This window comes from Rhopalosiphum maidis, chromosome 1 (assembly GCF_003676215.2).
Source record: "Rhopalosiphum maidis isolate BTI-1 chromosome 1, ASM367621v3, whole genome shotgun sequence".
NCBI classification, from domain to species: Eukaryota; Metazoa; Arthropoda; class Insecta; order Hemiptera; family Aphididae; genus Rhopalosiphum; species Rhopalosiphum maidis.
Genome location: NC_040877.1, coordinates 49,556,649 through 49,583,616, shown reverse-complemented (window position 1 = coordinate 49,583,616; position 26,968 = coordinate 49,556,649). Strand labels below are relative to the sequence as shown.

Below are 26,968 nucleotides of genomic sequence, written 5' to 3'. Positions count from 1 at the left end.
AGGGGGGTTGTGATAATCCATTTTGCTTGGTCGTATTTTAGAGCTTTCAATCGAATCCATTCGCTTAATTAACGTTTGACAACCAATTCGCATTTTAAATAAACATATGCTTTAAAATTTAAAGTGGGTACTATTTGGTTTGTTAATGGAAACATTTTGAAGTAATATTTAAAATAATAATTTTTTTCTTATTAATGCCTGAACTCAGTTTTTGAATTTTACCATTGGCCAACGTTATTATTTTTACAGAAAAATTATATAATGCTTATTTGATAATAATTTATGGAATTATTATAACCAATATTTATAGAATAGTATAACATTCGATTTCGTTATAATATGCAACATTTAAAGAGAATAAAATGTAGGTATTTCGCGTTTTATTTTTTTTTTTAGAAAACCCATTTATGGTTTTACGGTTCATTTATGGTTCATTATTAATCGGTTAATAGATATCGATTGGCGTGGTTAAATGGTTAATAAATAACACATCAAAACGCAGGAAAATTATTATATATTTCGTGAACATCGATGTATCCTTGGGATACTTTTAATTTTAGAAACAGAAAATTATTATTAGTAGAGTTAGTGTATAGACATATATTGAATTACCTATGTATATTGAGAACTCCGATCATTCGCTCGTATTAGTTAAATTCACTATGAACATTTTTATACAAATTGCATAACTGAAAGCCAACTACATGATTGTTAATACATTTTTGATTGGTTGTTAATACATTTTTTTCGCAATTTTTATAACTGGCTCAATTCCTTCGATAATTCCAAAATTTTTCCGTTTAAACTATGTGTCAGATTTAATAAGCTTTGAAAAATAAAAAAAATATAGTAACAATTTACAAAATGATTCAACTATCTTTAATTAAACGACGTAAACATAGATGTAAAATAAATGATTATATAGTTAAAATAAAATACAATAATATTTTCAATTTGGTAAAAGATATATTTATATATATATTTAACAACGAATAAATTAAATAAAGAAGCATTGTAAATTAAATTACTATTATGACTATAAATAATAAATTATAATACACGAAATAGATTTTTATTTAATTTCATGAGTTTTTATAGGTACATTGTACATGCGTCGTTTATTCGCGCATAATCAATTGAACTTGGATTATATTTTAATATTATAAAAAAATCACTTTTATTTACATATTTGTTTATTTTTTTTTTATTTATAATAACGAATGGAATTAAATTTATCATTATTTATAACCATTTATAATTTTAACCGTTCTCTCTAGGGTATTGTTTGTCATAGTAAAACGTAGTACTCACCTATAAATATTTTTTAATTACGTTTCAGGTTCAGCACTTATGCAGATCGTTGAAGTTTACAAAGAAATCCAATCGCAACAGCTAAACATCGTAAGTTAAAAACTCACAAATTAGTAAACATTAGTAATTAGTTTATAAATACCTTCTTCTGTTTTTATTACATGATACTTTCTATATTGTTTTATTATATTTTTAGTCGAAGTATTATTTTGGTTAAATTATTAGATAACATTATATATTTAGCATTCAGGAAAAGTAAATTTAACAGAGTAAAGTTGTTTAATTTATGAATTTTTAATATGTCGAAGTCAAATAATAGTAAAAATAATTTAATTTTACTCGCCTCCAGCAAAATGTATAAATTATAACATATTAAAAGATTCAAATAGCCTTTTATAGTGAATGCAAAGAGTATATTATTTTTAAAAATATGAGAATATCGAGAGAAATGCCTACGAGTAATCAAAACAGGAAATTGGTATCCTACTACGATGACCTGTTAATATAAACTTTTATTATGAATAATTGATTAGTTTTGAATCCGTCCCTTAATTAATATTTTATCATGCACCGAAGTTAAAAAAATTACATTGAATTCTGTAATAAATATAATGTAAACAGTGGTATACGAATGAAAAAAAAGTCACCCACAAATAAAATAAAAAGTATTCAATATCTGCGGATGATTGAATAATTTATCTAAGGAATAACTAATGATATGGTTTATATTATTAAAATATTATTCTAATGTTTTTATAATATTTAATTAAAATTCAATAAAACTTTTCCAATACCGAACAAACATGTGATCCGTATTAATACTGTTTTTATTTTGAAAATATATTTATCCAATCGTGAGCCGTAGCAAAAATAACGTTTCCATGAACCTATATTATATTATGTAAATTATTCGGTCTATTCATATCATGTTCCGACGACATTTAAATCTTGCATGTGTGAATTCGATTATAATATTCTACAAATATATAATAATACCTATATCTTTATTTTTTTTCGAAATACCATTTCAACAAAAATATTTTCACTTATATCTACTTGATGGGGCATTTATGGTGTACTTGCTAAATGTGTCAGTTTAATGTTGTCTTATTATAGTAAGTAACTATCCTGCAGTACATACCAACTTTTTTTTTTTTTTGTATCTTTGTCTTTTTGTATATTTTTTTTTTATTCGTAAACGGTCTCAACGAAAATTTAAAACAAATCCAATGGAGAAGTGAAAAAAAAATATAACGAACATTATGTTACAATGTATAAAGCATTTCGATTTCAGCCTCAGGTTTTGTAAATCGTCCAGTGAGAGAATTATCATAGTCATGCGAGGGTTCTGGCATTTATCCCACTCCCTCCGTCATGCACACCGACACTGCAGACACAGACACAGGCAGACACAGGCAGACACAGAAAGACACACACACACACACAACAGTAATGATTTCAGCCTAACTGCAGATCATAGGCCACCCTCGTTTTCGCGCTCGTCGTTACAGTCATTAACATAATAATACATCCTGTCGTCTCTTTGCCACTCTGTAACTACTCTTTCAGCGTTTCAGCCGATATTTTAAATATTGGTCAGCATCAGTATCGATGTTCTTATAATTATATTGGCGTTTCAATTCCATTGCCGATAAATAGATCATTTAATTTGCACGCCCATACATATTCTGTTTGACTGTCAAATTTAACATTACGACATTTTGTTTTTTATTATATTTATTTAAAAATAAGTTTATAATTATCATTCTATAATGACATTATAATTCTACCTAAACATATATTATGTTCCATTTATTATTAATATAGGTAAGTACCTATAATGGAGTTATAAAAATATAGCATTAAGTGCATAATATAATATTGTACAGCACGTGTTTTCGTAACATTTGCATTTTCTCTTCGGTATAATGTCAACCGTCTTCGAGAAACTGGTCTAAATAAACGTAAATGAACAAAATCAATATTATATATATCAGCGAAAACCATAGAAAGTTAATAGTATAGGTAGCAATATTTTGGCTAATGGAATATAATTATTAATTTTTATAACGATCAAAACACTGTCTGATAGTTATCATCATACTACCAAACTACATTTAGTCATTTAACTAGTATAAATAATCATAACATATAATCAACGATATAATAATATAGTAGCCTATATTAATCTTATTTTTTACCGCCTGCCATTATGAACAACGTTAATTAAACCGTTTTTCCGCTCATTTTTTTTTTTCGAATAAAATGTTTAAAAGCCCATTATTATGATACGTAAAATAATTGTAGGTACTTATTATTTATGAAAAATACATAGACTAAAAAGTGTTAAATTGTTATAACAATAGATATATACCTATGATTTATGTGTATCTTACACGCAAGAGTTTTAAATTATATTAAAACTGTAAAAAAAAAAAAACACTGTTGATATCAATACTTATACATCTTAATATTATACTATAGTTGTGCATGTTACCTCGTAAGTTAAATGTACATAAAATAATGTATTTTATTACAAAATAAATGATTTTAAGAACGTATGTATAATTAAAATCTATGGTTTACTCATATTCACAAAGAAAACTTACAAAATAACAATGCAATTTTGATATTTTACTATAAGTTATAACTACGTTAATGAACATCATTAAACTTATCATTTAATAAGTGATTAGTGATGGTTATATAAATATGAACTTAACTTTGAATGTTTGATTTAAGTTTTCGTATATTATGCTAACAATATACAATTTCAAAACAGTAAACAAAATTAATTATACATCAATATTCAAACTTTTCTAATTAATAAACCCGTTCGCGGAGTTATGTGTGCATAAATACGTATTTTATTGTGATTGAGTAGGTAATGCTTATTAAAAATCATAAAACATCGTTAAAAGCGTAATCCAATCTTCCTCGAAATATATTCTGTTATATATTCTACTTAAGGAAAAGACATTCATGTTTTATACATACAAACTTTATACATTTTTGAAAATAAAGTTTTGAAAAAAAACCCAAAAGCTTAAGGAACAGTTTATTAAATATTTTCTCAATATTCTATACTCGATCTTATATTATGATCGATGTTATTTTATTGACGCGTCAGAAATATGACCATCGTCTTTCGAAAGTTTTTTTACTACAAAAACGTGAGTTATTATGGCTATTTCTGTCCAGAGAATCAAAAATCAATTTGTTTTTAAATATTTCTGATTTCTAATATAAATCTAAGTACAAATATTTTCTTGTTTTAAGTGCCTACAAAACCAATTTCATGTAATTCTGGTTTTAGACAACCGACAAAACGTGTTTTGGACACATAATGTAATTACGAGATTTAAGTTCCGATTTAACCAATATCGTCTTGTGGTATTATACAATACTATTTGAATAAATTGACACATTGTCAAACTATGTAACATATTAAAATCGAAAACGCTTTACCTGTATATTCGATCGATGGTATTTTAATGATATTTTCATCACAACTTGATAAAATATTTTTAAAATATTTATTTTTATAAAAAATTCCATATACACTATAATATTATTGTAACTAGTTTTATAATTAATTGAAATATTGTCAAATAAGTTTTTCTCTCGTGGTAGTTACGTAAATGATATGATAAAGCTACGTATCGATTAGGCTTGACATGAATTTACTTTTGTAAATCTATCTTGTTTTCATTATGCATACAGGTTGCATTTTTCAATAAGATTCACCGGTAATATGATTACATACTATAATATTAGTACGCCTGAAAGTTAAAAATGTTATCTGTTCTAACTTGGTCAATTTTTGCTCAATTTAAATTTAAATAGATTTAAAAACAATTTAATATAAAAAAAAACTATTTGAATGAAATTTCATTTTTATTTTTTTCTAATTGTGTATTTGAGTACCTAATACAGTTATACAATCTATGACGTTTAGTATAATAAGCATAATGAATAGTTGAGTATTTTAAGTCTTGAAAAGAGAAGATAAAATATTTACGTATAGATTATTGATGGAACACAATGTACGATGGAGCATAGTATATTGATTTTCCACGGAGATACATGTACAGATATACTATGATGCTTTTGGGACATATTACTACATTATGTAGCATTACGTGCGCGTCCTATATCACCTATAGTATAGGTCCTATACTATAGGTCATATCATATGATTGGACTTTGAGTTTCGTATCATATCGACTTTCCGTTGAACAACGTGTACACAGTAAATATATATATATATATTATATACACGGCTCGAACTTCCGCGCGTTGTGAAAAACTTTTATCGATCATACAAAGTTTTTCGATATAATCTATTTTTCATTACTATACATATATATATATTACATGTAACGTCACAAGGCTATGGCCACGTGGCATCGTCGTGGTTTTTATACTTTTGAAAAGCATAGGAGACTTCGAATGCTGCCGCCATTGCGGCGACGGAGGCGGTGTTTGACATGATGGAGGGGAAAAAATAGTCGTCGAAAGTTTTATTTTTTCAAATTTCCGTCCGACGCTATGTACGTTTTCTATTATTTTTCCTTGATAATGCACTCGCCCAAAAAGAGAGGATACGTTGTGTATACAGGGCGGTTCAATGTGTTTCATCGTTTTAAACTAACTCGAAAAAATGCAGTGGTAATCTACCCTGTATATCCGGAAATGGTGGCGCTGCAAGGGTAAAAACACAATATGGCAACAGTCTGAACCTTGTACATATAATATATTATTAAATTATTATTTTATATATATATAAACACGTTCGGATTGTACTAAACTTTTCTGATTTCTCTATATATGTGCCTGTGTTTGTGTCTATGTATATGTCTCTCTTTTTTTTCTATCCATGGTCAGTAGATTTCGATTTAATGTGCGGTACACGTCGGCTGGCAAAGTGAGAGAGACATATTTTTTCTCGCAGTCCTTCATCAAGCATCGTTTGTTTTTGTTCAAACTCAATATCATATTTTTAAGAAAGAAATTTTAATAAAAATATAGCGAAAAATATTATTTCAATATTTTTTTTGATAATATTACCTAGCTATAAATAAATAAATCATTTAATTTACTTTTAGTATTACAGTAGGGGTAGGTTGATATATATATATACTTTTTTTTTTTAAATATTGCATTTATTATATTATTAGTATTTAATTATTAAAATAATATTTATTTATACCATATTATATCAACAATTATATAGCTCAAAATCTTAATAACATATTTCTGTAAATACAATAAGACAATAAAAATAGATTCATAGTACAAATATATAATATTTTAAAATAAATAAAAATATCATTGTGTGTGGTAAAGTTCATTATAAAATAATAAATGTAAGATTTTGGAGTTTCCACCAATAATATTTTTAAATTATAACAAAATAATTAATATTCTTCGTTTAAAAAATATTTAAGTAATTTGAACTTAAAATGTCCTATAAAGAATAATCGGCTTTATATATTTTTTTTTAGATATTATGGTTTCAATACACAATACTTATGATAAATATTATATTAAATTTTCAAAACTTAGATATAAAAAGAATTTTTTTTATTAATTATGTCAAAATTCCAATTTAAAATGCATATGAAAAAAATTGTGTCTGTGTATTTTTAATATTTTTATACCGATATAATAAAAACTTTTGTGGGGATACTGCATTACATTTTCAAGAATTTTGACCCAGTGAATAACTTTTTATTGACATTTATAAAAAAAAAAAAACTAAAATAAATAAAAATTTGTAGTGCTTATAAATAACTTAAAAAGATTTAAACATTTTTGAAAATGTTATCTTATAATGAAAATGATAGTATAAACATTTGATGAAAATTTCAAGTATAGATATCTAATCAATATATGTATCTCTACTACTAGGTTGCATTAACATTAAACACTATGTTACCGGTAGAATCCTCTTATATTCCATGATTGTTCGATCGCTCTAATTATAATACAATTTCCGATACTTATTGCATAAACATATTATATCATACTGAATGGTGTTAGATAAATCTACACTAGAATTGCGCATTAGTCAACCGCGAAGTCTTATAAACAATTCACTCAGTTTTGAAATTGCATATTCCCGTCGGTCAAAGTACTCGTATCCAATAGGCATCATCGCAATAAAGCTACGATTATAGTCTTTTGATGGTTTATTATAATATTATTTCATAATAATCCAGTCGTTTTATAATATGTGTATATTTAAATTTAACGAAATGCAATAATTATAGAACAGATAATATTAATGCATGATATTTCATTGATTGAGATAAAAAAAAGTAATATTGATTTGAATTTTGGTATTTCATGCAAATTCAAAAAGGTGACAGCGTATATAATTGCTTCAAAATAATAACTAAGCCAATTATTTGAATATTTCATTGTTTGTCCAATAATTATTTGATGGTGAGGTTCTTATTTTGCCATATATATATAGTAATATTAGTTTAACAAATATTATATTAACTAACAACTTGTGTTTTGTTATTTTTTTATTCTGTTAAAATTACATAATAAAATAAAAAATATTGTAGGTTAGGTGTACATAACACAACTTTGCCATTTATCTCATGTAAGCCAATTACTAAACTTTTGTGTATAAAGTTATTAAAATTTTGGTAAAGTTTTGACACTAATTTCTTTAATAGGTGATTGATCAAAAAAAAGAAACAAATTTATTTATGTGCGATATAACTTGTTTTGAATAAATTCATAATAATAATATTATTAGAACTAATATATATATATATATAACTCATGTATATTGTTATATATTATTATTATATAATCAATTATGATTGTACAGACTACAGATAGCTGAACCTAAACCACAGTATTGTTCGAGGATAAACAAATATGCAACTTTCGTATAAAATTAATAATTATTAACCAATCAATCTTCGTAATATACACTGAAACGTAAAAATAAAACCACTCATGTATATTATATTTGTCAATCTAGCTATGTCATGAATCTCGGATCAATATTTATTAAACCATTCCTATTGTGTAATGAATTTTAATGCATCAATGAATAAGTGACGATGTACCTACTATTTGAATACAAGTCCGACTTGTCGTCAATATTGTGTACACAATGTTTCAATGGGCACATTGTGTAAAAAAAATTTTTTTTTTTTTTTTAGTAGTGAATATCAGGTACTTCAAAAATAGTTGATCAAATCATAAAAAAATACACGTTTTACAAATTTGATTTTAGCGATAACTGCTGTACCATAATAATGACAAACGACTAACGACAAACAATACAATGATGTATACGGGGATTTGCATTTTGTATTTGTATTATTATAACTATTATTATTATTTTTTTAAATTGAAACATCAGTCACACATTATGTTTCGCGTTAGTATAAAATTAAATAATACATTGGAAGTAATATGTTAAAAATGTTACTGTCACGTATTTATACAAAAATAATATAGAAAATTGAAATGTTAAATTAAAAATACATTTATGGTATTATTATAAGAGTTTTCAAACAATAATATTTTGCTAGTATTCACAAAACTCATATAAATTAATACTATTTTATTATTATTTTTTTTAGCTGAAAGCATTCTACGTCGATTTACTAGTGCCGTTGGAGACAAATCTTGAAAAAGACACCAAAGTCGTGCAGGTAAAATATAATTTCATTACACATATAAATCATATATAAATATATAATAAATAATGACACAAAAACAAAAACAGTGCCATGTAAATGCGTCAATTATTTTAATAATGTTAATGGTGGATTTTGACTTTTGGGTTATGTTATGATATGTAATTTTTTACTACCGGAAACATTGCGGACAAAAAAATGAGTAATATTAGTATCAGTATTCGGTCAACTTGTTTGCCTCGTCCTATCTTCTCTGTTTCGATTACTATAATTCATGTTCACCATTAAAAGTAAAAGTGGAAAAATGCATATTATAATAATAATGCGTATCTGATATTTGGTATGGAATAACGAATTTATGTGTATTATATATGGCCGTATATAACATGTATATTGTATATAATATTATACACTTTTACTATATTACGAGGTGCGTAGAGCAAATAAAATGGCTTTGTCCAATAAATAATCCAACCCCTTTGGTTAGTTTAGACCGCTGATTAACCCCTTGGTACCATTTTGTTGTTATCAGATGAAATTTAAATGACAACGACTTTACTTTTATTTTCTATTAATATTATCATTTTATTTTCAGTCTGAACAAAAACGATTTTTACAACAGCATAAACAAAGATCTGAAAGTTATAGTAAGGCTGCATCGGCTATGAAAAAGTGCCGTAAAAAGCACAAGGTTGGACCCAAAGCAGGATTGGCCATGGATAAAGAAATAAAGGTAGCATTTATCGTTTTAACTTATTAGTAATATAATAAATATTTGATATTTACCTACTTATTAAAAACTTTATACTCATGCTTTTTAGGTTATTAAACTATACAGTTATGCCCTTATTATTTTTGGCTGAATAGCTTAAAACCCTTAAGTTATGTATATAATTTAACTGAGTTCAATTCAATTCAACAAAATTTAACTTTTTGTTTTTAATGAATTGGTAAACAAAAATAGTATTGTAAGATCTCTACCAACAGAGGTATATTTCATTTTTCTTTATACTTATGTTCAATAATATAACAATATGAGTATCTATATTTTATTTTTATTCTTGCTATAATGTAGTTGAAGAAATGAATATCACGTTTTTTATACTAAGATAATGCTTGACCAAACATCTGTCGTAAAGTATAGCGTACAATAAATGTCGCGGATTTCGATTGAGGGTTATTGTTCACTTTTTTTTTAATGTAAAATGTGTACAACGGTCACTGTACAGTTATATAGAACTACGCATTGGCGAGGTTAAACTACGATTATTCAAATATATTATGACTGAGTTTTTATTTGTTTGGCACCGTAAAGCCCGAATGTGTCGGCAGATAAAAATTATTACTAGCCCATTGAAGATGCTCATTGTTTGAAAAGTACACACTTCGTTTTATAAAATACCATGAACTATTTTCACGTTATTGCTATGCAAAAATATCATACTACGTGCAAAATGTTTTGTTTGTAACGGATTTACATAAACAAAACAAAATCAAATCCCCTACATAATACCTCTGAATAGTACTCATCGTTATTATTTTTGATAAACATTATGACAATGGGTTTTAATCTTTTTTTTTTTTGTATACAGACTATGCAAATCCTAGAAGAAGAAAAAAATAAATTGGATAACTTTTGCGAACAAAGTTTGAAAAATGTAAGTATTACTCTATAGTAAATTTTTAAATTATACAGCGATGGAAAAAATTATGTTAAAATACTGTGTAATTTTTTATTTACAAGGCCATGACACAGGAAAGACGTAGATATGGTTTTGTATTAGAAAGACAATGTTCGCTGGTTAAACACTGTTTAGCGTATCATACCAACACTCAGTCAATGTACGATGAACATCTTAATGACTGGCTCGATGTGGCTAAGTCTCGAGAACGGTTGCCAGAATCCGTGGAAACCATGTTCGCAACAAAACTACGAGTAAATTAAAATATATTTGTAGAAAAAAAAATTATTTACTATAGGTTTCGACTGATTAATTTATATTATTAATGTAAATATTATAGCAAGTAAGCTTCTGGCTGGATGATGATGTTAGTTCTCCAAGAATCGATGATGATAGGATTTCGCTGTCATCACAACTGAGAAAAACAAAATCAATGGATGCGTCTTGCTTGGATGTTCGAGCCCTAAATGATATATCCAGTCCGGTCTTAAATTATCCGCTTTCTAGAGCCAAATCAGATTTCAATTTGAACGCATCATCGCAATCTCTGAACAGAAGTACATAACTATATATGATATGCATAAATATATATTATTAAAATATTATCAGAGCGTTCAATGCATATATAAATTATGTTGAAATTAGTTCAGTGTTAATAATTTAAATTGTGTATAACACCTATTCATATTTATTGATTACCCCGGGTATTTATATGACATATATAACATACATATTAATTTAAACGCCCCTAAGCATTGTTTCAACTCATTATGATTCTAAAATTTAAATTATTCCATGATTAAGGATTCAGTCGTTATTGCTGACTTACAATATTTAGATTTATTGGTTTTTCACATGGCGTGCTCAAAAACGTATTAATATTTCAATATTAATTTACAACATTTCATTATGAATTTCGAATGAAACCATGCGAATTTATTTATCATTAGGTTACATTGTCATGCATTTCGAATATCATTAATCAAACTATTGTAAAATTTTAGTGGAAAACGGATCGAGTCCGGGAAATAATGGATCCAGACCAAAGTCGATGGCAGTAGTCGATAACGGATGGGAATCTCAGGGTGCAAATCTCGTGCAAGCGACACACGCTTATCTGTCAAGCGGTGACAATCAATTAAGTTTCCACGAAGGAGACACAATCGCTATATCAGGTAAGTGTAGTATTAAAAAACTCATGTAAAGGTAGGTAGTTAAAAATGTCTCGCTGTACGTTTCAGGAGAACGGAATAAGGGATGGCAATTTGGAGAGAATTTACGTACTCAGTGCAGTGGTTGGTTTCCATTAACGTATACCGAACCCGTACTGGACGATTCTGTCTTTTCGTAAGTGTGCTTAACTAAAATGAAAACACTCATTAATTTCATTAATGATTATAAGATGACATATTAGTGCGATATTACCATGTTATTATTTTATTTGTGTGTGTTTATAGTGATTCGCCGTCATCATATCGACGAAAGGACTCTATGGGCCAATCTACCGTCTCAACCCATAACAGAAGTGAATCAGCAACGATTGGCAAACAAAACCGTTATCAAACGACGACACTTACAAGATTTGGTGATTCTCTGTCTCACAGAAATCCATATCCGGTAATCTTATTTCCAGACGATTTCTATTACTTTTCATAATTCTATTGTACTGCCAAAGCCCTTAAGAATACGTCTTTTACATTCAGATATTTAGCAACATCTTTGTACTAGTATTCATTTTGGCACCTCTTCGAACTCAATTACAACGTTTGCGCTTAAAGTGCCAGTTAAATTTATTTTAAAATTGTACCATATTCAAAACATACTAATATATTTTTTTCGTGAACCACTAAAATAACTGTTCAATAATTACAACACAAAAAAAAAAATAAAAAAAATCTTATCCCCTGTAAAAATTGTGATTTTTAAATTATTGATAAATAATTATAATTGTGCAGTCTTATAGATAGGCGTTACCTATTATATACAAATATACATTTTCCAGTAACTCATTATTATAAAATAATTTTATACTTAATAACTACTATGACGATATTGTTTTCGCGTAGACACGGTCCAGGGCAAACAGTAGATCAAATGGTTACGGGATCAACCCGCATGGGCCTCCACCTCCGTCGGTTCCAGCTCCTGTAGTGCCCCGACAGTATGGTGGGCACATACCACCGCCGATCGCATTTTTCCCGCCACCACCGCAGACATTGCCACCTGCACCTGGCAAGCCAAGCGCGGTCGACAAGAGGACTGGTGGAGTCCACCACCAACACGGAAACGCGAGCCTACACAGCAGTAACGATAGCGGCTTCAGTAACGATCCGCCACCGGCGCCCGAAATCGACTATTCCGATGACGAAAACGCGAGGTACATACAAAATATTATAAACAAAATATCGTAGTTATTGTAACAATAACTTTAGTGCGTTGCTTAACATTATCTCATGCATGAAATTAGTATACTATACTTATAACTTTGGATTGAAAAAATCCAATGAAAACAGGACAAAAAAAAAGTTATGTTATTATAATTTTATTTATACAAAAAATGGATAAGCATGAATCTAATATTATGTATATAGAGTAGCTACTTTAAAACTGATTAATTAAAAATCAAGCATAACTTAAACACTAACAGTTACTGGTATACTTGATAGAATACGCATAAAAATATATTGATAATCAATAAAATAAGCTTAAGAATAAAACCAAAAAGTGTCACTGCTGTACATTATAGGTACCTGGTGGAGTTATATACCTTGTCATTGAGTTGGTTAATGTAATGGGTGTGTTAAATTTAAATTTAATAATTACACAAGAAAAACACTTCTGAGCATGGATAGTTTTCTGATAGCCTAAATGTCTAAGGTTATTTTATAAGTTACCTATTTATATTATTGTAAGATATAAAATTTTCTATATTATTAATATACCTAGTGAGTTAATTAAATTTTTTTATGAATATCACATATAATATAATATTACTATATCTGTTATTATTTATTAACCTAAGTCAATATCAGTGTACCTAACGTAAAATAGTGTGAATAGGTTCACGGTATAATTTTTTTTTTAATTAACCATAATATTTTGAGAATATGTTAAGTTTCTAAGATATATTTTTAAATTACAACAAAATAACTACAACCATTGAATGAAAAATCGTTACAATTTCGTCAAAATGTTATTCAAATATAAGATATAAAAAAAAATGTTGCATTTGTTTTTATATTTTTTAAATGCTGTCAGAATAACTTACAAAGAACTTTGAATTAAATTTCTAGCTTTTGGCCATGAAAAAAAAAACTTGATAAACATTTATATAGAAAATCTAAAATATTTTTAAAACTGCATAATACATTAATTCCTAGGATATGTTAATATATAGAGATGCTGTGAAAATTTTAAGTATCTACAGTAATTTATTAATGAATCACAATAAAAATATTTCCAATTGATTTTAAAGAAATATTTCAGTTTTACCTTAATAATTATTAATTCATTATTTTCGATTATTTTTAAAAATACCCGAAATTCTACTTTATTTCGATTTCTACTTTTGACACACCAAAATATAATTTACCATTAGGAATTGCCCAAAAATTTGAAGATTCAAATATTTTTACTACCTCTAAAAGGTGATAAAATAATGTATAATATATATTATGCAATATGAAACTTAAATATAGTCATTGTAATTTGTAATAATGAATACAGGTTTTATTTAATATAATTTAAAAAAATATTTTTTATTATGTTATTTGCTAATTAAAAAAAAATGTACATGGTATATCATATAGGACACAAATGAAAATGTTCATATATATTTTTATTAATTATTCATATACAAAGGTTTATCTGTAGAATTTCTTAAATTTAATTTATATTGAATACATTTTTAACGAATTTACAATAATAATATTATATTATATTTAAAATGTTTATTGATATACCCAGTCTGGCAGTGCTTACACGCGTATACTTCATTCATAATTAACAAATACATTTTATATATTTTAACTTTTCCTTTAGTATTTTATTTTTATTTTATATTTTTAGTTTGAAACAATATGTAACACTTTGATATTAAAATCAAATCCAATTACAATCACAGTATTCGACGTTTGTGTATAAAGCTTATTAAAATTGTTTAGAATAATTTTCTCGTGTGGATTATGTAGACGCGAACCGATAACCTAATTTCTACATATCGCTTTGTGTAATACAATAATATACCTACACTCTGTTCGAGTTAATACATTCCCCACGACAATCTATCAATATTCGCGATCGTCAATAAATCCACTGTTATTAGATAATTATAAACGAGAATAATACCCACGTGTTCGTTACCAGCTGATGACGTTCATAATTTATAAAAAATAAAATAAATTCATATGAATAACTGGTGCCATATTATGGAGAATCACATAATACAACTAAAGGAAACTGTACTTGTTTTTAATCGTCTTTAAAGGGCCAAATTGATATACCGAGGACAGCGCAGGTGGGATAATTCAACAGACGAAATGTATTAATCACGACCCAAACAAATAAATAAATCAATAATAGATATTATGTATATATTAATACGCGAGTCTTTTTTCATCATAATTTCACTTGTTGTATACAATACACACAATAGAGTAAAATAGATACATTATTAGAAAAGTATGGCCAAGTAGAGTTGTTGCTCAAAAAATATACAGCAACACGTCAGCATAGAAAAATACACGTATTATATCCCTATAAAAGTTGGCTAATACGGAATATGAAAAGCAGTGGGCGATACTATTTTATAATATTATGCATTATATTGTAATAACAACAATAACACTAATTAACCTTCGTGGTCGGCGAAGACGCCTCTAATGTCATGCTATTTTATACGAGGACTTGGACTCGTAGCTTAACACGTAACCGGGTGCCTATTTAACCATGGTTGCGTTAAATGGTTATCCGCGGTGTCCGTGATACACGGTGTTGGTGACGATGGTGTTGGTAATGGTGTTGGTGGTGCTAATAATATATTAGCTCATGTTAATTGTAACCGAGTATGATGTTTAAACCAGAACTATGGTCAAAGATCCGAAGAAAGACACGGCGGCGCGTTCCAAGCAAACAGCGGCGGCTTACAGGTCATCCGATGAGGACCGCGGTTACCACCGTCAAGGTCATCACCAGAATCAGACAATGACGATGACGACGGGTGGAAGACAGTCAACGGGCACTATGAAGTCGTCGTACAACGGTGGCGGCGGAGGGATGAACACCGGAAGGCGGAACACGGGCACGTCGACGATGCGGCAGAGCACTAGCGTCGGCCACCTGTCGTCGTTCGGCGACGGCCAGTCTAGGCATGCAAATTCGGCGTACGACGACGACGACGACGGGTTCACCGCGCAGGGTAAGAAGATAAAGAGGACAAAGTCAATGTGGAAATTTAAAAAGTCCAGCGCGAGCGACGAAGGGTTGTTGACCGGCATGTCTATGTGGAAGCATAGGTCGCTCGTGGACGTGAATGCCGCAGACGCAGAAGAACAGCAACAACAACAACAACAACAGCAACAGCAACAGCAGCAGCAACAGCATAACAACTACAACAACAACAACAACAACAACAAGTCGACGGCGGGAACGCCTGTGGCCAACAAGAAGTTTACTGTGGCCTCGAGCCGGGACATCGACATAGCCGGCGACGACGACGACAGCCAAACGATAATGAACGGCGGCGGTTCGTCAACGATGCGGCGCATGACGTACGACAACCGTAAACAGCAGCAGCAACCGCTGCAGCACCGGAGCAGGAGATCGTCCTCGTCGAGTTTCGGCGGGGGCGACGACTCCGAGTCGTGCATCGTGGTGGACGACCACCTGAAGAACGTCCGGTCCGCACCCGCGCCCGCCAGCCTGTTGCCCAGAACCCGATTGATCAAGCAGACGGCCGGCGTCGCGGCGATCGGCGGCGCGAACGGTCAGTCGCCGTCGGCCGCGCACCACCACCAGCCGATGATGATGCCACCCCCGCCGCCGCCACCGCCTGCCGTCCGTACCGCCACCGCGGACGACGGATACGCGCAACACGACTCGGACGCTGACATCCGGTTCGAGAGCTCCAAGCTGCAGACGTTCAAGTACATCAACGCGACACACAACGACGGATGGTACGACTCGTGGGGAGAGAAGCGAAAGAAGTAGGACGCGCCAAAGGTAAAAACCCACGCCCTCGTGCGACTTATCGTCGGCGTATGCATATATATCTACACGATCATAAATATATCTATTTAATATTATTAAAGACAATGCTTGTTTGTGGGTGCATGCGAGCGATTCACGTACAAGACTATTGCCTCGTGGCTTTGAAATTTGGTACGTGGGTAATGTTATAATCGAGGATGTGCACTTCGAAAGGTCCGTCAGTCTAGCACCCCGAATTCAAAATTTTAAAATTTTAAAATTTTAACCATTTTAAATTTTTTTTTTTTTATTTTACGTTTTTACAATGATTTGTCGACTAGCAAAAAACGAATATTGTTTTGTTTGCATACAGTTTCTATTGGTTACAGAAAATACAACAACAGTAATAATATTATGATTGGATACAGTTTTAGAACCAAATTTTATAATTGGTCAAACTACTCAAATTAATGATGTGCTAAAAACGTGCGTAGTTTACATTTAACAGAATTATTTAAGACAGGTTAAATCCGCCGGCGTTACTTAATTCGTCACGCAAAACGCCCCGCAAGATCAGTCATAATTAATAAATATATCTATCTACTATACATAAAATCAATGACCTTAAATGGATGACCCTTTTGCAAATCACACTTTTCGGTATATTTTCATGTAATTTTCATCAATACATTCAGAAAAATCTGTAGACTGCTTTTTACTTTTTAATACAACACGTTGAGTATAGCTGACTAACGAAAAACTATCAATCTTTTAATTTATATAATATTGTGGCCATTGGTTATAGAAAAACTTCACAATCTCAATAGTATAATGTATGTATACACATTATATAGATTGAGACTATTATACAGCAGAAATACTTCTTTATTTTTATTACAAATGCGTATAATTTGAGAATTCGACAGATCTATGAAATTATTACTAGGTAGATACAACCTATACTACTTATTTATTGTGCTGTTTATCATCGCTTATACAAACAACCACGCGACGTCGTAAATTTGTACAGTCGAATTATAGACGGCGTCGGTGTTGGCGGAAGAGAGTTGGTAAACAAATGGTCTTTATAATTCGGTTAAGGTGCGTCTCGTATAAAGCAGATGATGTAGTTCTACACCGGTATCTATACATTTGTACGTATACAGTGAACAGACCCGACGGGCATATTTTATCCGATACAAATAATTCTGACTTGCGATCAAACTGCGAACTTTAACGTAATTACTGTTATCAATTAAGTCTTAGCAAGAGGAGCAAACATTTTATGAGTCTTAGTATAATAGTCGACGTAACAGTAGTGTTCTAGTATAGTAGTTATAAGTAAACGTGGTTAGTAGTAATCGTAGGATGTAGAAGCAACTATATTATAGTGATGCAGTATAGCGTTATACTTACCATTTGTACGTCATAAAAATGATAATATTGTGCCCGATATTTATTCAGTGCGCATAATGGTCTGTTTTATTCTATGTTGTTTTTGTTATTTTTACTGTTTTTTTTATTTTAAACTGACATCGAGCCACGAGTTGTTCTATTGATAATAAAAAGACGCATTATACCATTTCGAGTTAGTTTGTTTTGTTTTGGTATATTTGAACGGGACAAAGTGGTCCGCAAATAAAACTATACAATAACAACGTTGTAAAAACATCGAAAAATTGCGTCACAGAGTTTTAAACTTTAAAATCTATTAAAACAATTAACTGTATATTTTTTTACGGTTGTTGTATTGTCTTGTGTGGTGTTTTGTATATCATTGAAATGAAAATCAATATTTTATTTTTATGGCTGCTACACGTACATCGTACATTTCGTACATGTGTCATCTACAATCGTTTGTTGTTCTTAGAAAGTATTTGCTTTTTATGTTTAAACTTTAAAATGTAAATAAAGTATATTCATTATACACGTATAAGTACAAGTTAACAAAACCAAAATTACACACAAGATAAAAAAAACTCGTCAACCACTCAAAATTCTATAGTTATACATACGTACAATGAACGTCGTACATAATAATACATAGTTCTATACATAGATGACTTTCGAATATACATTTTAAACATGAATAATATTTTAAATTTTTTTGAATTTAACTTTTTCATCAGAGCAAAGTAAAGTTAATGGTTCGAAACGAAAAAAAAAATACATAATTATTATTGTCTTTCTATTATTTCCCATTTTAAATTATTCCTCTCGCGGTCAACAAATCACAATTTATAATTCACAATGCATCTATTATGTATTAATATTTACTATTAAACCTATATTATTCGTGTTATGTGCGTATTAAAGCGACTTTATACTATAGCGGAGAAAATTATTGATACGTTGTGGGAAGAGATGGTTTCCGATATGTTCAGAGAAGGAATGAAGGGAAACAAGGAGATAAACGCATGGTAGTTAAATACGTTCTAACAAACGGTAAGTAGGGATAGGCCAAAGTAAAAGTGATTCTTAGTGGTCTCGCATTTAAAAAGTACGCGAAGGCATGTGGAGAGAATATGATATATGGGTTTTTTATGATCTGATGGTTATATACACGTAGATGCGTAGGAATTAAATGTGGTTTATAAGAGTGCATCTAAGATCTAACCCCCCGTTGCACGGGACAAAGGCGAAAGAGAATAATAATAAGAAGAATAATCCGCGGGTGTCTTAATTTGGCTAACTGCCGTATAATGATGTACCTATTTTCAAGCTGCTTACAATGCTACTGTATACTATATCTCTACGTGTAGGCACGATAATACGATATAAATATATTAAGTGGCTAATAAAATAGGTTAATCAAATATAAAAGATTATGTTTGCGTTTGTGTAAGTGATCCGCTGTCAATATTGTATCGTAATCGTGATTCTGAAATTTGGTACATACTATTACATAGATATTCTTATACCCGCAGCTCGAAGTCAAATTTTAGAATGTTATACTTTAAAGAAAAAATCACCACTGTATGAGCTCACGAAAAACGAATCATATATTTTTTCTTTATATATTGTTATTTGTTGCCGTTGGTTGTAAACAATAAAAACTATTATATAACTATTATGATCAAATATAATTTTAGACAGGAATTTTATGTTTGATCATAACAATTTAAATGAATATGTTAAAAATCTGCAGTGCAGTTAACATTTAATGAAGTTTAAGAATAAGTAGTAAATCCACGGGCAATACCGTGCATGACCATCTCGTATAATTTAGTTAATATGCGTAATAATATTGTGTTAAGTCGTTATGTGTACTTTTTATTAATAGGTATCTAATGATTACAATTTTGATTTCAGAACGAACGTGTTTGCGACAATCAAACTGCGTAAAACCAACACCAACGACCGGTCAGCGCCGAAGATCATATAATATATTATATGATTCGTCACTTTATCCGTAAAGAAAATAAATCATAGAAAATATATATGCATATAGCATAATATTTTTATAAATTTTTTTTCGCAATTCACGCTTTAAAGTGAATAATTTTCTTCAAAATATTTTATCATTACATACTTTTAATTATTATTGTTATATTAGTTAGTCGTTTTGACAAAAAAAAAAAAACAAAAAAAAAAAAAACAAAAAAATAAACACTGTATATGTACTATCGACATATGCAGGCCGAACATTGCTCAACTAATCTAATAGCGTCCGAACTCAATGTGTACACTATATACCGTTGTTGAAAATTTAAACAATTTCTGACTGTAAGAGGTACCTATAGGTGTGCAATACTTTAAAGTTTTTATCACAACGTGTATTCTGTGTGAGGTTGCGCGATTGTAATTTGATTTTTTTTTTACCGACAACCAGGCCAGATCACCACCCATAGTAAATAACACTATTATGTGTTGTTGCGATACGTTTTTATTTTTCATTTCGCTTTCTTCGGCAGATATACACGCGTAGGTAGATATTATGTAGATAGGTAATACACGTAAAATGAAATAAGTCTGTTACAATAGTTCAATAGCGTAGTCGATACGTCGATACTCGGACCGCGTATACGTTAATATTACTCGTATATTATAAGTGAATATAATAACAATGATGATAATATACGTTGACACGTTGTTTTAGACAATTATTTCTTTAGCACTATAGTAGATACGGATATTTCAAACGTAATCTTACAGAGGTGTACATAATATTATATTACAATTATTATTATTTTTTCACGTTGGGTCCGACGGATTTTTTATTTTTATTTTTTTAAATTTTTATTTGTTTTATAAAATGTGTTATTATAATATTTTATATGAACTATATTTTATATTATATCATTCTTGCGTTCCGTCCGTGTCGAACATTATTAGTTATACATAATAATATAATATGTAGGTAGGCGGGCATTATACTTTACGGCGTAAAGTCTATAAGGTAACATTTACGCGCGCATATACCATTTATTTTATTATATAATACATAAACTATTAAGTGTAATACGGACTCGATAATATATCACGAAAAATGATTACCGCCCGATATATACATAATATATATACCAATAACATTTTCATATTATATCATAATATACATTTATATTATATATATTTTGATAAAATATCATAGTATTATCGAATCGGTGCCACACGCATATATTATTATTGTATTATATACACTTGAGTCGTAAATGACTCTGATCTGTATACCCATTATAATAATATGTATCATTTGTGGTGACTACGTAACGTTTCAATCGCAACATCGCCAAAATCGTTGTGCCCATTACGCAACTGTATAATGGCTGCAGGTGCGTTACCCTATACTTATTATTATATGTGTATCACACGTACGGCGTTTACCGATTTCAAATTCAATTCCGTCGTCTTTCCAATCTGATCGTCGTCGTCGTCACAACCGAGTAAAATATATCCGCGTAAATGTGCAATATACAATATACACATTACACAGGCTACGGGCCATACATATCGTCGTCGTCGTCGTCGTATCTCGTCCCGACGAGTCCATAATCGTTTAGAAAACATTTGAAAATAATAAATTTAAATCCCGATTTCGTACCGTTTCCGGGTCTGCTCTCCAACCAGATAATTATTTAAACAGCGGTTTGCAATTTATATTCTCTTCCGAGTCGCAGCCTGGCAGCCGTTACGTCCGTTTTATGTGTACATCGTGATTAGATATACGTATTATACCTGTTAATGTCTTATGTGCGCGTTTGTTTTTTGTTTTTAATTTTAGTCTGTAAATATCGAATAACCATTTTATACTATACAGCTTATATATTATTAAGATCGGTATTAATTTTATGTTTGTTATTATTATCGTCGTTATTCGAACAATAACAGTATTATATTATATATTTATCAAAATTGTATATGTACCTCCTACCTAATTATAGATATCAGTAATATTTAAAAACTTCAAATTTTTCTAAACACTTTTTATTTTGGCAATCGAACATTTTCCATGTACTTATAGGTACCTATACAATCTATATAATATTATTACAATCGCATATATTATTATTATTATTATCATCATAATTATAACAATATTATTATTTCGCTGTTTGATAGATTTTTGTACGTATAATCATTTATAAATTTATATACTACTTGTATCTTCTATTTTTTTTTTATTAATATTGTATTTTATGTATATTGAAGGTACACGGGATATAATTATTATTTTTATTATTATTATTATTATTATTATTATTATTATTATCATCATCAACAATCAAAGAGTCTGGATTGGTAGTGCAAACAGACGAGAAACGTAAATTTTTATTTACATTAAAAAAACATTTGCCAAATTTTTAAAAACATAAAAATTTGAACAAATCTCTTATTGGCTCTATAGTCTATATCTATAGTATATAGTGTATACATTATATACTGTACGATTATTGAGCTAGTCATATAATCGATCTTAGTTTCGTTTCCGAAATACGATTGTACGACCACCTTACTCTTGTGTTATATTATATTATTATATATATTTTTAATCAAATACTGTTATTATAATGTAATCAATAATTAGTTGAAAATGCATAAATATTTTATTCATGTACCTACACGTCTTATTCTATGTGTTTTCTCATATCCTAATCCTGTCCAGTTTTGTTTTTTATTAACCGTAGCTGCAGATATGGGTATAGTATTCCGAATAAATTACCCACTTCAAATACCTACCTATATACTCTTAATACGTTTTGAATAATCCATAATATTTAATTGTTCCTATAAAAATAGACCCTTACATATTAATATGATAGTTATTATGCCTTATGCTTTCCTAGAAGTTATTAAAATATAATACATTTTAACACATTTTAAATCAACAATTTAATCTTGTGTTTTTGGTGATTTTACTATTAAGAATTTAATTTTTAGTAAAAATATTTTTATTTTTTTTTTTTTTATAAATACGAGGAAATATACTAGAATATTATATTTTAAAATTATAACTAAGTATATTTTGAGCATGAAAACGAATTAAGAATTTTCGATACATTGAAAATAATATTTGTATTTAGAATTTTTTTTTTTTATAATTTTATCGAATAGGTAATAATAATAACAAATAATTATTCACTATTTAAAGAAGTAATATGGTCTTAGAGATTTAATACACATTGTGTATCTTAATGTAACAACTAACAATACAGAATTATAATTATTATTGGTACCTACACAACATATTGTACCTACAAATATTTTTATTTTTCAGTAATAAGTAGGTAGTTTCGTTATGTCTCTGGTATTTTGGTATATATATTGGTCAATGTGTGAATATTTGAAACTAATATAATATCATTAAAAGAGAAAATAGTTTATGCGTTTATTATTCAAGTAATTAAATTTTATGCTGGAATACATGTAAGGGGAGACAATTATAATTTACAGGAAACACGTAGGTTTTATTTCCGTGCCCATTCTACGCCTATGCAATTGAAAATATATTCTTTAGTATTTATTTTTAAATTTATTTTCCAAAATATGTCTGTGGTAAATAAATAAAAAGTATAAATATTATTATCGTTTAATATTATGGTCTATAGCGAAAGTGCAACTATAATTATGTTATTGGTGTAATTAAATAGCCTATTTAGGGCGCCGTATAAATCACAAAATATGGCGTGTATTATAATAATAGTATTATTTATTATTGAAACATTCCATAGTAACAGTTTTATAAATAATTATCGTAGGCATAAGACATATATAATTTTGAAAATGTTCATATAACAATTAGACACTAAATGAACAACGATAAACGAATATCCTTGAGAAAATTATATACATTATTACTTACATCAATATCATACCTATATAAGTTGAAGACTTTAACCAGATATTAATAAAAATATATAATTTAAAAAACATAAAGAAATCTTAATTACTATCAGTTATTAGTAACCTAGTTTCAATTTCAAGTTATAATTCTCGGTAGATAAAATTTGTTTAATGATGCCATTAAATTCAGTAATCATTATTGAAAAAAAATAATGTCCATAGAACTTTGTACGCTGTAGTAGGATAGTGGGTTTCAGGTACTTGGTATTGAGTATAACTATGTAGCAATAATTGTGTATATGTATTCAATATTAATTCAATAAGAAATCATACTATACAATTGAAAAATAATTCTGATCGAAGACAATGTGGCAATCTCTATCTCTGAGGATATTTTATATTTATTTATATAACTATTAGACATTTACTTCTCTATAAAAAATACAGTAGGTCTAATTATCTCAGTAATCTATTATTAATTTAGGGCTCGGAAGTTGATGACCTTAAAAACATTAAAAAATGATTTAAAAAAAATATGCAAGTATGACATGAAAATGACAAAAAATGTCCTTTAAAAATAAAATAAAAAATTACAAATATAGTAGACGTAAACGAGCATTAACCTACGTTTTAATTTTTGGCATTTCGAAAATATTACAAAAAAATAATAAAATTTAGGTAGGTACCATAATATTTACTACAACACGACAACGACGACTGTAATCGGTGAGATAAATTCGGATAGTTACTAATCTCAAATAACTAATTTCAAAGTTTTAAGTAAATTATCGACATAATGGCAATCGACTAGAAACAATAAAAAGTGAACTAATGTGAAATCAGTAAAAATGATTTAAGATGTGGGAAATGACCTAAAAATTTCAAAAAATTTCTTTAAAAGTAATAAACACCAAAAAATGCAAAATAAAAATTAGTTAATCAGATTCACATGCTAATGTAAAATACATTTGTGGCCAGGAGAGCATCGTCTAAAAAGATCTAAAAAAAATGGAATCGACCTCTGAGCCCTAATTATTACCTCAATAATAATTTTATTAATGCAAACATAATATATTGTATTAACATAGATTTTAGAAATCTTTACCAATATACCATAGAATGGTATGAACATATTTATTGACTTGTGATATTAACTATTAATAGGTACCTAAAATTATTTGGAAAATATCATTGTGTATAGAAAATGATAATATAAGTTATAGTAAAATATTTCAAATTTTAAAATCGTTTGAGGTATATCATCAATTATTTTATGCTAAAGATTAAAATATATGTTTTGTCCACATTTGAACCTAAAAAGTAAAAATTAAAACTATTATATAGGTATTATATATAAATAATGAATTATTTTTTAATTGTTTTAAGAAACATTTATAAAGAACCTAGTAATGCATTTATTTATTTAGGTATCAGAATAAAAATATTTTGAATTTTAAACTAAAAAATAATTTACCAAATCATTGCTGGAGTATTCCAATAATTGAATATTCCATACTCGAGATTATATCTTTTTATACATATTATGATGTACCTATTTTCAATTTAAAATACAAAAAATATAATATAATGTTATACCTACATACTACAACTTATATAATATGTCAATTGGTTTCCACACAAAATATGTAGTTTACTAATTATAAAATTATTATTTTTAAACTTAAATAGAAAAAAAAATATATTAGTATTGAAGAATTATTGAACATTTATGTGTATGCCGTGCAAATATTTATTAAATTATTGACATAATTTTAGTAAGTAATATTTAATCAGATGTAACCATTTGTAATGTAAACAATTAACATCAATTAATAATTAGATATATTGGTTGATAAATACCTAATAATTTTTTTTTGTTTATTGGTTATCACTTTGAAATATAACATATTTACAAATATTATAAGGGATACACACATGATAAATAATTGTATATAACTCTTATGTTACCAATCCTAATGTTTAATTTGTGTGGTAAACATCTATACTTATTAATTATAGTTGGGGTTACAAAAGGAAATGATCGTCACATAAATGTTGGTAATAATTTGAAAAAACATACTTTGTGTTAGTTTAGTATCTTGTATTATACAATATTGTGTGTATCCATAGGCAAGCAAACATGGTATTCACTATAAAGGATAGTCTTTGCATATTCTATAGGTTAGAAATTTTTATTGAGAGGTCATAATGAACAATATCATGAAATAATACTTTTTAAAAGAAAATAAATAACAGCATTTGTAGGTTGTTGATATATGATAACACTATAAATATTGGCTTAATTATTATTTGACAAGAATTAATGGAATTATATTATTTTAAATAAACAAATTTTTATAAAAATATGTATTTATTTTTCAATATATAAAAAGAAAAATTCTGAAAACCCTATAATCTTCCAATATTACCTTGAAATCATTATTAATTTAAAAATATTGATATGAACATTTATATTTTTGGGGACCATAATATTTGATAAGTTGCATATACTACGACTAAGTCTAAGCACGCCTATGTGTGTACCAACAATATAAGTTTAACTCATAGTATGTTTTTAAAATTATTAACATAAGTCATATTTATTAATGTTTAGTGGCGCCAACTATAATGTCAACTATCAAATACACCAACTATGGAATTCAACTTCAAAATATTAAACAAAACGTAATATTAACCATATCTATAAAATGTCTTTTAATTTTTTTATTTATTACAAATAACCTATTATTAAATTCAATTTGAATTTCAAATAGTCAAATCATAATTCATAATACATTACGATAAAAAAAAAAAAATGTATATATCAATGATCGA

General features: G+C 28.4%; 1 protein-coding gene across 2 annotated transcripts in view; it reads left to right on the top strand.

Annotated features, from left to right (window-relative positions):
* Positions 1 to 20,480, top strand: part of LOC113555863 (brain-specific angiogenesis inhibitor 1-associated protein 2) — a 94,433-nt gene extending 73,953 nt beyond the window's left edge. Inside the window, exons 4-15 of one of the 2 annotated variants that reach the window (XM_026960445.2) lie at positions 1,340 to 1,401; positions 8,928 to 8,999; positions 9,580 to 9,717; positions 10,577 to 10,642; positions 10,729 to 10,920; positions 11,007 to 11,223; positions 11,671 to 11,841; positions 11,908 to 12,013; positions 12,124 to 12,283; positions 12,733 to 13,043; positions 15,748 to 16,885; positions 20,165 to 20,480. In XM_026960445.2, the coding sequence (XP_026816246.1) occupies positions 1,340 to 1,401; positions 8,928 to 8,999; positions 9,580 to 9,717; positions 10,577 to 10,642; positions 10,729 to 10,920; positions 11,007 to 11,223; positions 11,671 to 11,841; positions 11,908 to 12,013; positions 12,124 to 12,283; positions 12,733 to 13,043; positions 15,748 to 16,873 (2,621 nt within the window). In that variant the 3' untranslated portion in view covers positions 16,874 to 16,885; positions 20,165 to 20,480. The remainder of the gene's footprint in view (positions 1 to 1,339; positions 1,402 to 8,927; positions 9,000 to 9,579; positions 9,718 to 10,576; positions 10,643 to 10,728; positions 10,921 to 11,006; positions 11,224 to 11,670; positions 11,842 to 11,907; positions 12,014 to 12,123; positions 12,284 to 12,732; positions 13,044 to 15,747; positions 16,886 to 20,164) is intronic. The other variant, XM_026960455.2, reaches the window with a different exon arrangement.
* Positions 20,481 to 26,968: the final 6,488 nt, after the last annotated feature.